The 12,807-nt window shown below is 38.3% G+C and overlaps 1 protein-coding gene across 18 annotated transcripts in view; it reads right to left on the minus strand.

Moving 5' to 3' along the window:
* The window catches only part of HELZ (helicase with zinc finger), a 160,410-nt gene that overhangs the window by 26,518 nt on the left and 121,085 nt on the right, over positions 1 to 12,807 (minus strand). For all 18 annotated transcript variants that reach the window (XM_084983937.1, XM_084983936.1, XM_021066747.2 and 15 more), the window contains 3 exons: positions 8,056 to 8,626; positions 7,421 to 7,661; positions 6,122 to 6,638 (listed from right to left, as the gene is read on the minus strand). In XM_084983937.1, coding sequence (XP_084840063.1) covers positions 6,122 to 6,638; positions 7,421 to 7,661; positions 8,056 to 8,626 — 1,329 coding nt within the window. The remainder of the gene's footprint in view (positions 1 to 6,121; positions 6,639 to 7,420; positions 7,662 to 8,055; positions 8,627 to 12,807) is intronic.

Genomic DNA, 12,807 nt, shown 5'->3' on the forward strand with positions numbered 1-12,807 from the left:
TGTAATTATTTGTTTTGATCTGTCTAGTACAAAACAACATCTGCCTTAGACAAGATAACTCAACTCAACCAGTGCTGAAGGGGCCATATTGAAAACATTTACAAGGCAAATGTTTTAGTTTCTGTTGCCCGAAATAATGGATAACAGCTGAACCAAATAACAGATTAACCAAAAGCTTTGGAGGAAAGGCTAGGTTATGAGCTACTTTAGGGAATAAAGACTAAATGGCTCTGACCTATCCTTCCTGGGAATCTAGACCATACACGTGCTGCACATGCTTAGGAAAGGCCTGAGAAGTCCTCACCTCTGGCTGATCTGGAGGCTTTGGAGAAGCAGGAAGTTAAGTCTAAAGCAGAGATGTAAACTGCTTGGCTTGAGTACGGAAAGTGTGCCGGAACACACACACACATGCCTCTGCAAAAACTAGGCAATGTTTTTGATTCTGGGTGTTTATGGAACCTCACGTCAATGACTAGTTGATCATTAAGCAGAAGACAAACTTCAGAGGCCACACACAACAAACAGATTTTAAAAAATTAGTTCAAAATTAAATTAAATTTATTAAATTTTAAAAAATAGGTTCAGAAAAGTCACTAAACAAACAAATGACAATAAAATCATAAAGCAAAAAAGATGAGAAAAGACATTCCGTGCAAATGTAACCAAAAGAGAATTGGGGTGGCTATACAGTATCAGAAAAAAACACACTTGCAGAGAAAAATTGTTATGAGAGAGGAAGGACATTATATAATGATAAAAGGTTAATGTTAAGAAGATATAACAGTTATAAATATGTGTAAACCTAATGACAGAACCTCAAAATACATGAAGCATAAACTGACAGAATTAAAAGGAGAAATAGACAATTCAACAATAATTGGAGACTTGAACATCGTACTTTCAATAATGGATATAAAACCTAGATGAAGACCCAAAGAAAAGAGAAAACTTGAACAACAGCATAAACCAAATAGACTGAACATATCTATATAACACTCCACCCACAAGAGCAGAACACATACTCTTCTCCAGTGCACCTGAAGCATTCTTCAAGACAGGCCATTAAATAAGCCTCAATACATTTTAAAAGGTTAAAATTATACAAAGTGTGATCTCCAACCAAATGGAATGAAATTCGAAATCAGTAACAGGAAGAAATTTGGAAAACTCACCCCAGAAATACTTATTTTTCTCTAATTTTGCCAAATACGTACCCTAAACATTATATTAGAAGTTCTGGCCAAGGCAATTAGGCAAGAAAAAGAAACATCCAGTTTGGAAAGACACAACTATATCTACAGACATTATCTTCTATATAAAAATCCTAAAGTAGCCACAAAAAAAAAATCTATCAGAGCTAATAAAGAGTTCTGTGAGCTTGCAGATACACAGTCAATTGTATTTTAAACACTAGTAGTGAACAATCCAAAAATGAAATCAAGAAAACAATTCCATTTACCATAGCACAAAAAATAATAAAATACTTTGGAATAAATTTAATAAAAGAAGTATAAGACTTAGAAAATTATAAAATACTGTTGAAAGAAATTTTCAAAGACCTAAATAAATGGAAAAATATCCCATGTTCAGGTACCAGAAGACTTTACACTGTTAAGATGGCAATACCCCCCAAATTAATCTACAAATTTAAAGCAATCCTTTTTAAAATCCTGGCTGGTTTTCTTTGCAGAAACTGACAAACTAATCCTAAATTTCAAATGTAATTCCAGGGACCCAGGATAGTGAAAGCAATCTTGAAATAAAGAATGAAGTATAAAGACTCACACTTCCAAATACAAAACTCACTACACAAAGCTTCAGTGTACACGTCAGTGTGGTACGGCATAAGATCTCAGAGATGAATGAACAGAACTGAGAGTCCGGAAATAAACCTCTAAGTCTACAGTCAGTTGATTTTTGACAAGGTTGCCAAGACCATAAAATCGAGAAAGAATAGTCTTCAACAAATAGTGCAAAGAAAACTGAATAACATGCAAAATAATAAATTTGAAACGTACCTTATAAAATGCACAAAAATTAAGTCTAAATGGATCAAAGAATGAAATATAAGATCTAAAGCTATAAAACTAGGAAAGGTATATGTAAATCTGTGACCTTGAATTAGAAAAGTTTTTTAGATATGACATCAAAAGTGCAACGAAAGAATAAAACAGATAGATTGCACCTTTTTAAAAACTTTCATGCATCAAAGGATATTATCGAGAGGGTGATTAAGACAGTCCACTGAATAGGAGAAAAAAAAATGCAAACTATAATGTGCTAAGAATCTAGTATCTAGAATATACTTAAGAACTCTTATGGCACCACAACAAAAAAGACAGTCATTTTTTGAAACAGAGGACTTGATTAGATATTTCTCCAAAGAAGATGTACAAATGGCCAATTAAAATGGCTACAATTAAAAAAAAGGACAAACTGGAACTCTTACACATTGCCGGTGGTGACAAAAAAATGGCTCAAGACACTGTGGGAAACATTTTGGCAGCTCTTCAACAACAGAGTTATCATATGACCCAAGAATTTTGGCTAAGTACCCACGAAAACTGAATAAACCTTCGCATAAAAACTTGTTCATGAATGTTTATAGCAGCATTATTCATAACAGCAAAAAAATGGAAATAGCCCCAAATAACCATTGATTCATCAACTGATGAATTACAAATTATACTACAGATGAACAAACTGCAGTATATCCATACAATGGAACATCATTCAGCCATAAAAAGTAATGAAGTACTGATACACGCTACAAAGTGGTTAAGCTTCAAAAACATTATCCTAAATAAGATATAAAAGACCACATATTGTATGATTCCATTTATATTAGACGTCTCCATAGCAACAGACAACTGCTACGGATTGGAGGTAGGAGGGATTTGGGAGTAACTACTCCATGGTTATGGTGTTTCTCTTAGGGTGACAAAAATTTTCTGAAATTAGGCAGTGGTGACTGATACACAATATTGTGCATACACTAAAATCCACTGAATTACTTTAAAATGGCTAAAATAATGAAATTTTTGTTATATGCATAAACAAATACACAGGTAGGTAGACACATAAAAATTACTTACACAAGTATTAGTATTGTTCAGTTGTGAAACCACTGCATTACGATTTGAAACAATGTCAGGTATGTGTCAAATCTTTAAAAGTATAGTTTCAAATTTCTAGACCCTAGAAATTCTAGGGTCTAGAAATTCTAGACAATACATATATACAGGTACCAATTCATTTTATCCTTACAATTTACATTAGGAGACTAAGACAGCAATTAAGTTGTTTTAATGAAGTTATTATGCAAGATAAGCCAATCAATGAATACTGGAACAATGTGAACAAATTACCTCAAAAACCCTACAAATAAAATAGAGAGCTTTCCCTACGAAACTGGACTTTTTAATCAGCGTCTATAGCAGAAAATTTGCAAAACATGAATAAATTATTTCTAAAGCCTTTAGAAATCACCAAGAAACTGCCAAAATGAAGCTAACGTCAAAGAAATACTTTTCATATCTCAAAATTCAAAATGTTTATCCTGTTTTAAGAAGACATCTGTGATTTATAATGACCACAAGCTTTACACATTGTTATCTTTAATCACTGCAAGCCTAACAGCAATAGCTAGATACCATTTTTATAGTCTACATCAAATGGTACCACTTTTGTAATCAGTAAAATCTTTTTTTTTTCCTCTTGCCGTGCGCATGGCATGCAGAAGTTACCAGGCCAGGGATCAAGCTCACACCACAGCAGCAACGTGAGCTGCAGCAGTGACAACAGATCTTTCACCCACTGAGCCACCAGGAAATTCCCATTTTTGAAGTTTTATAACCTGGAATTAACTAAGATTTTTATATCAGTAAAGGTCCATAAAGATACCCTTTGGCAATACCAAAGTATTTTAAGGTAAAAACTCAGTTTACCTTAAAATGCTTAGTTTAGCAGAGTCAATTCTATGTTAAACACTGCAAATTCTTACATTTGGGAGTCAGTGGCATTGAGTATTAACTGCTTCAACCTGTGAAAGCACCAGAATGAATGACAGGAGAAAGAGCACAGCACCTAGAACTGACAATGGCTGAGAAAGCCAATATCTATGGAAACTCTAATCAACAAATTTGTAATTAGCAAATGTAATGTAAAAGATGAGCCACTAAAATCCATTTCCCCAGATTAGATAGAACAAAGCTTCCTGAATAACTGCCCCCTCAAATCAGTCAGATGTTAAATGTTCTAAAAAAGCAATAAAAACGTTCTGAGGGGCTTCATATTTTAACAATGACCATTCCACAAAGTCTGAAATACCATAATAAAAGGAGGAAAATTAAAATAAGTTCCAAGAACAGCTTCATATAAATCAATGAAATTAGAACACTCATACTATATGTAAAAATAAGCTCAAAATTAAAGACCTAAATATAAGACATGACACACACACAAAAAAAGGAGTTCCCATCATGGCTCAGCGATTATAGTGGTTAACAAACCTGACTAAGATCCATGAGGATGCAGGTTTATTCTCTGGCTTCGTTCAGTGGGTTAAGGATCCGGCGTTGCCATGAGCTGTGATGTAGTAGCAGGTGAGGCTCGGATCTGCTGTTGTTCCAGCTGTGGTGTAGGCTGGCAGCTGTAGCTCTGATTCGACCCCTAGCCTGGGAACTTCCATATGCTGTGAGTGTGGCCCTAAAAAGCAAAAAAAAAAAAAAAAAAAAAAAAAAAAAAAAAAAAAAAAAAATCCTAGAAAAGAACATAGGCAAAACATTTTTGGGCCTAAATCATAGCAGTGTTTTCTTAGATCACTCTCTCAAGGCACAGTAAATAAAAGCAAAAATAACAAACGGGACTTAATCAAACTTAAAAGCTTTTGCACAGCAAAGGAAGCCATCAACAAAATGAAAAGACAACCCACACAGTGGAAACAAATATTTGCAAAAGACATGATGGACAAGGGGTTAATTGCCAAAATACACAAACACCTCATACAACTCACTATCAAGAAAACAAACAACTCAATCAAAAAAGTGCAGAAGGCCTAAACAGACATTTCTCCAAAGAAGACATACAGATGACCAGTAGGCACATGAAAAGATGTTCAATCACTAATTATTAGAGAAATGTACCAAAACTACAATGAGATCTTATTACATTATAGTAGTCAGAATGGCCATCACCTAAAAGTCTACAAATAATAAATGCTGGAGAGGGTGTGGAGAAAAGGGAACCTTCCTACACTGTTGGTGGGAATGTAAATTGCTACAACCACTATGGAAAACAGTATGGAAGTTCCTTAAAAAGCTAATAATAGAGCTACCATATGATCCAGCAATTCCACTCCAGAGCATATAACTGGAAAAGACGAAAGTTCTGATTTGAAAAGATGCATGCACTCCAATGTTCAGAGCAGCTCAATTTACAGTAGCCAAGACATGGAAGCAACCTAAGTGTCCATCAACAGATGAATGGATAAAGATATGGTATAGATGTATATATATATACACACACAAACGTACACAAAATAGAATATTATTCAGCCATTAAAAAGAATGAAATAATGCCATTTGCAGCAACATGGATGAACCTACATCATACTAAGTGAGAAAGACAAATATATCACTTTTATGCAGAATCTAAAAAATAATACAAATGAATCTATACATAACACAAAAACAGACACACAGACATAGAAAATAAACTTATGGTTACCAAAAGCGAAAGGGGAGAGGGATAAATTAGGAGTATACAATTAACAGATACAAACTACTATAAATAAAATAGATAAGCAACAAAGATTTACTGCATAACACAAGGAACTATACCCGGTATCTCATAATAACCTACGATAGAAAATAATCTGAAAAAATATATCTGTGTAACTGAATCACTGCTGCACACCTGAAATTAATATTGTAAATCAACTATGCTTTACTTAAAAAATAATTTTTAAACAAAGCTGGAAAAAAAAATAAGTACCAAGATTATCTTTACAAGACTATTAAATTCAGTAAGATCTATCCACTGTCACCGTCAAACCAATAAAAACTGGTACTTTTCACAATCAACTAATCCTGAAAAGAAAAAGGAAAAGAAAGACATTTACCTCTTCTAAGCTAGGGAGCGAAGAAGATGATACTGTTCGAGATGACAATGGGTGAAATGGCTCTTGACCAATAGCATGTTGATGATTCTGTATTTGTACAAAAGGGTTTTGCGGTGGCCTGTGAGGCAATGGAGGTAGGCCGTAGGGAAAACCCGGCCCCATTAGGTGATTCTGTTGTAGGTTAGCAAAAGTCCATGCTCCATCAGGTGCCAGGTATTTCAAGGGAGGAGGGGCGAGGTGTTCGGATGGCAACGAGAAAGGCGAGCTGAACATCTGAGGTGGTAGGCGCTGAGGAAATGCTGGGTTGTTGGCTACTTCAACGTCTCTGCTGCTGTCATTAAAGTTAGAAAAGTGGGAACTGTGGTCTGTACTGGATGGGGGTGATGGGACTGCTGGTGGGCTCCTAGTTTGAATTTGTCTATATTGCAAAAGCCTTGATTGAGGTGGTGGCATTTCAGCTAGTTCCCGTGTTTCACTTTGATCACGATTAGACAGTTCTCTGATTAAATCTTGAAACCTACATAAGGATTATGAAGAGGAGAAAACAAAGAAAACCCCATCACATTAAGAAGATCTCAGTCAACCACACAGTGCAGTCTTCACAAACAAAAGCCTAACCCTTAACCAGAACTAGCACTAATTCGTCTCAAGAGTAAGCATTAACACTCAAAGATGCTGAACTGAAGACACTAAATTTTTCTTGCTATTAAAAACAGCTTGTCCTTGTCTTTAAGGGTCTTTGGTTACTGGCAGTTATAAAAGGTCGCCATAGTGGCAGACCTTACTCAGAAGTGATTAGGAAACACTTCCCTGCATTCACATGATATACCATAAAAACAAGTTTAAAATGAGGACTGACCACTCAAACATCTGTACTTCAAAGAAGGTAGAAGTTTGTGCTACTAGCAAAAAAAATGTTGATAGATTTATAATTTTTAACTTTTAACCACTAATTTAATTCCATCCTCATTCATTCTTTGCATTACAACTGAATATGAAAAAACGCCCACAGTGATGGTATCGAGTTCTCTTTCAGAAGAGACTACGAAGCAAGGAGTCACATTAACTTACAATCCACAGCAGACCATCCATGTCTAGACTTACACAAGAGTTACTTCTAAATGGATGTGCTATATTTTAGAGTCAATCAACAGAACTGTGTAGCATGTGCCTAGAAGGCTGGCATCCAGCTTCTCTGGGACAACATTTCAATTTGGGGCTAAAAGGACCGCATCCAAGGAGGAAAGCAGTTCAGGGAGTCATCATGTTTCAGAGACTGGTTTTCGCCTGCTGACACACCTCGAGTCTGTTGTTTCCGCTTCCTCTTCGGCACTGCTGGGGAGCTTCCAGTCTGCTCTCACTGGTGGCTGATGTAACCCAATGGGAGGCTGGGGAAGATGCTGGAGGTGAGGATGAGGGTGGTGATGGTGTGGGTAAGGAATGCTGCCCTGACTGAGATAGGCATGATGCTCATTCCACTGCTGTAACCGTACTTGCTGCTGCCTTAATGTTTCCAGAGCTACACTGCCATGCATGCGATCTGCAAGAACATTTGTGAGAAGCTTAAGTTTTCAGCATTTGGGGTTTCAAGTCAATTTTTTCAAGAGTTTTTACAACCAGATTTTCTCCACAAAGAAATGGCTACAATTTGAGTATTGGAGCATGCAAAGGTTTTCTCAGTCTGCCAGTAACTAAAGTCATAGTAACGATGATAAAGATTTTTCCTTAGCTTCATTATGACGTAACCTGACACCAACTAGATGCTCAGTATTATACAGCATTTGCAACTAGATTCTGACTATTATACTGATTGATTTTTTGCTGGCATTGTTTCAAAAAATGAATCAATCCTGACCCAAATTAACATGATATTGTACATGTCATTTAAGTAAATAATCTCTGAATGTGTTACATCCAGCAAAGACAGAACTTACCTAAAGCCTCCCCTATAGGCAATCCTGGGGGGTTCTCATCAGCGAAGTTATTCAGGTGTGAAGGAAGAAGGGGGCCGGGCTGCGCGATGGCTCGCAGAGGACTGTGGCCCTCCTGCAGCATGGGAGGGGGCTGCTGCTCAGGAACCCCAGGCTCCGCAGGAGGGGACTGGGGTCGGTGAGAAACTGCATTATTAAAAAAAGCGCTGTTGGGGCTGGCCTGATAGGCAGGAGAAAGCTGAGGAGGTGGCTGCTGAGTCAGCTGGTTCAGCGGATTCTGCTGCTGGACTACCTGATTTGGCTGGGGTGGCATTTGATTTGGTTGTTCAGGCAAATTATTCTGCTGCTGATTTAACAAGGCGTGCTGCTGTGGGATTGGAAATGGTGGTCTTGGTAGCTGGGGAAGGGGATGAAAGTGACGACTGGGGATTGCATACTGTGCAGGGGGAGCAGGAAGAGGAAGATTTATGTGTCTTGGGTTGAGATTATCTTTGCGATGAAATTTGGTATTGGGATAAACAACACCAGGACGGGATTCAGGACTTCTGTTCTGTGGATTTGATTCCAGATCAATCTGAAAAAAGAAGACCTCTCTTTTAACTGTGGAAGACCCAAGTCCTGTGGCTCGCCACCCTCTCCCACAGAGGATATGATCTATTCTTATCGGTAATCCAAAGAGCACTAGGTGCCCCATCAATTACTTTCTGACAATCAGATGGAATATTTAAACTAGGAAAGAGGAAACAGAAAAGAAACAGCATTTAAATCTGAGTCATAAGAAGAGATAACTGCTATTTCATTAGCATATCCACTTTAATTTCTCTTAAAACATTTTTTAATTTCACACTTTCTTCCTTGGAAAGATAATCATTTATTTCCTTCTGATATAAATCACTAAAATGTGTTCTTTCCTTCTGACTTTTTTGTTTTTATATGCCTTTTTTTTTCAAACATATCTACATTAATATACAAAAAAAGCGTCTCAATTTAAACTACTCTGAACACAAAAAAAGTACTTTATCACCTTTGTATACCATTTTGGTTGTCATTTTTTGCCCTTATTCCTTCAACAAACACTTACTGAAAGCCTACCAAGGATATTGTGCCTGGTGCTGGGGATTAAAAAAGCAATGAGAAGACTCAATCTGAACCCTCCAGAATGCTCAGTCTGAACCTTCAAGAGAGCAGAACAGGGATTGGCAAACTATGACACCCGGGGCCATTTCCAGCCAATCAGATTATTGTAAATAAAGTTTTATTGGAACACAGCCACATTCATTCATTCATGTATTGTCTGTGGCTGGCTGATTTCTTGCTACAATGGAAGAGCTGAGTGATTGCAACAGAAACCATATGGACCACAAGGCCTGAAAATTAACTATCTGGCCTTCTGCAGCAAAAGTTTGCTAAGCTCTGGCTTAGAGTCCAGTAGAGGATACCAACATGTAAACATAAAATTAGAGGAGCTGTAAGAGGATCTGATATGAGATTCTGGCACCTGAGAAAATTAAAGTTGACTTCAGAGAGACGGTACTTAAGCTGAATTTTGCACAAAAAGCTGGAATTTTCCAGTGAGGGAAGGACACTCTAGATAAAGGTAACAGCTTATATGTTGAGAGAGGAGAAAAGGTATGGCAGATTTGAGGAGATGAGTAGTTTTGTGTACAAAGAGCTACAACTTGACTTGTTCATGTTAATTTTCCCCTTCTTGACATCAGAGGAAACTGTAAGAGCCCAATTACACAAGACACTGAATGATTCAATACTGAGTATAAACACTTTTTATTCCTGTAACTGTGGCAAGCTACCAAAGGTTTGTAAGCTAGGGAATGCTTCCATCCTTCCGAAGTTTGATCATAAATGATGACAATGTAAGAAATGAAATATTAGGTGGAAAGAGGCAATTTTTCTTTTCCATCTTTGTCAAAACACTCCATGAGCTGCTTTGGTATTTCCTTACCAGTTTCAATGTCAAGAGTCATTAAGGATTATACTGGCCTCATGAAACCTCTCCAGTTAGACATGGAACTCCCAAGAAGACAGAATAAGAAGCTTATTCCTGAACTGAAGCTGGGTTACACCTGGAAGCCAAACTATTGCAACAAATGGCTGTGATGTGTCAATCATACCCTGAGTACATTCCCGTCACTAATCACCAGCTCAAATGGACCAACATTAAATTTGGCCAATAAGGTCCTGAAGATCACTAGGTGTATACAAATCGTCGGAAAAATGAAATGAGAAGGATGACAACTCTGTCCCAGTCTTCCCAAGCAGCTGCAGTGCCTGCTCTTAAATGTCTCAGAACCTGATTAAGGCTCTTCATAAACAAACATTTTCCCCCATAAATCTTCATCTTTTTAATGACTGAAGCTACATTCAGCTAGGATATGCCTTTTTCCAAAAGACACTGTTGACAGGCATTTTCTGATCACATGAGGGAGATCATGATTAGACATCAAGGTTTGTGGATAAGCTGATGTTTTAATTGCCTTCCTTACTTCTGACTTTGACATGGATAAGAAGCAAGGCCAGTGACACAGAAATTTAGATCAAGACTGTGCTACTCTATGATACTACAAGAGCGAAGCAGGATAGAGGATTGTGGTCTGAAGGAGTCTGACTCTCATATTATCAGAACTGGATAATACTCCATCACTTTCCTCTTGATACTAGGTCTAGGAAAGCTAGGACATTTTCCCCCCAAGGCCCCAGCACAAAGCATTGGGGTGGGAAACAAAATGAAACATGTCTATCAAGTTGCCTAGTCCCCCAGCAGGAAAAGACCACAACAGATATTTTAAAACAAGGCCATGAGAGACACTTGGCTATCTTGGCTTCAGCTGCTCTGATAACACCTAGGACTTGTGGTTGGTTTTGTCCTACGCTGCCTCTGCTGATGCATCATCCCAACTCACCACCTCTTCTCTCTCTTCTGCTTCCCAAACATACAGGCATCTACTGACTGCTGCTCCCCTTGTACTCTATCAGCAAGTTCCCCTGGCTGCCTAATTTGCACTGCAGCTCTTCTAGTGGGTCCTCCCAGTTACACAAACTGTGGGTCAGAGCTGCTTATGAGACATAAGCAACTGAATATAGGGAACGTTGCTTAAAGCAAAGCTAAGGCTGGAGATAGATTTGGAAGTTACTATCATAAAGCAGGTATTGAAAACTGTGGAACTGGACTAGTTTATGGTAAGAAACAGAATGTCGAGAGTGACAGAATCCTGGGAGACCCCAACTTAAGGGCTAGGGACAGACTGGGGTGGGGGGGACAGGAACTTATAAAAGACACAGAAGGTCATGTTAGAGACAGTTCTGAAAAGCAGAAATGTGTGTCAAAGAAACCAAAAAAACAAGATGGTCAATGAGAAAAGCAGAAAACAGTGCCAAATACCAAAGAAAAGTCAAGTAAGGCTACAAGTAAAGTGTGTTCATAAGATTTGGTCACTTTGAGCTCAATAGTTTCAGTGAAATGTCAAGGGACTTTGTTGGTTAAGGGACAAATAAGAGATGGGGGAAAAATGAGAAATTAGTAGTAGCTTTATAAAGGAGATAAAGGCCACAAAAAGAGTATTTTCAAAAACAGTCTACCAGAGTTCCCTTATGACAGTGTGGCGTAAGGATCCAGCACAGTCACCGCAGTGGCTCAGGTCACTGCTTAGGTGCAGTTTGATACCTGGCCTGGAAACGTCCCCATCCTGCAGGCACGCCCCCCCCCCAAATTAAAACAAACAGATAAACAGTCTATCAATCAACTTACAGGCTGAGGAGGAAGAAACAGTAGCTGGAAAGAATCTAAAGACAAATGAGGAGAAGGGACAAAGTCTGAGAGGCAACCAGAAGAGGAGAGAGATTAGCTTTAATGGCAAGTCTTCCTCTAAATCTGGTGGTAAGTAAGGCAGTTCAAAGAGACAGAAAGGAGTTCCTGTGGTGGCTCTTTGGTTAGTGAATCTGACTAGGAACCATGAGGGTGCGGGTTCGATCCCTGCCCTTGCTCAGTGGGTTAAGGATGCGGTGTTGCTGTGAGCTGTGGTGTAGGTTGCAGACACGGCTCGGATCCCACGTTGCTGTGGCTCTGGCATAGGCCAGTGGCTGCAGCTCCAATTCGACCCCTAGCCTGGGAACCTCCATATGCCACAGGAAGGGCCCCAAGAAATGGCAAAAAGACAAAAAGAATTTAAGAAAAAGAAAAGACACAGAAAAAGTGTGAAGTCTAAAGTTTTGAGTTAATAGGGTGAAATTGTGATGATGTAACTCTAAGGCAAGGTCATCTCCTAACCATAAGAGTAATAGAAAGTGGAAGTTACCTTTCTGAGCAGGTATCAGAAGTGCTGCTAAGAATACTGGGCAATATACAATTAAAAAGAAATGAGGAGGAGGCCCACGGATCTCCTGAGATTAGAAAACATCAATTTCCAGTGGCACTAATTCAATGAATCCTTTGATTTCCCCAACCTGATTCACAAGCACAGAAGCAGAGAAAGTAGATCAACAAATGGATTAAGAGGTCAGGATTTACACAGAGGTGTGATGAGAGAACAAGGCGAGGGACCCGAAGACATCAAGTTTTCCTTCTTCACCGTAACAATTCTTCCCCCTGAGATAATTTTCAATGACACGTCTACAGCTGTATCTTCATTTACTACTGTACCATAGGAAGTCTCTAAATTTGAGTCTATCACTGAATAACATAGTTTGAGAAAAGTACTCTGGTAATAAAATAAAGGAGCCAAAGAAAAAGTAGAGGGCGAG

Source organism: Sus scrofa, chromosome 12 (genome assembly GCF_054392235.1).
Source record: "Sus scrofa isolate SSC_HxYL_T2T_F1_AM1 chromosome 12, Sscrofa_HxYL_maternal_Yorkshire_Landrace_v2.0, whole genome shotgun sequence".
In the NCBI taxonomy this organism is placed as follows: Eukaryota; Metazoa; Chordata; class Mammalia; order Artiodactyla; family Suidae; genus Sus; species Sus scrofa.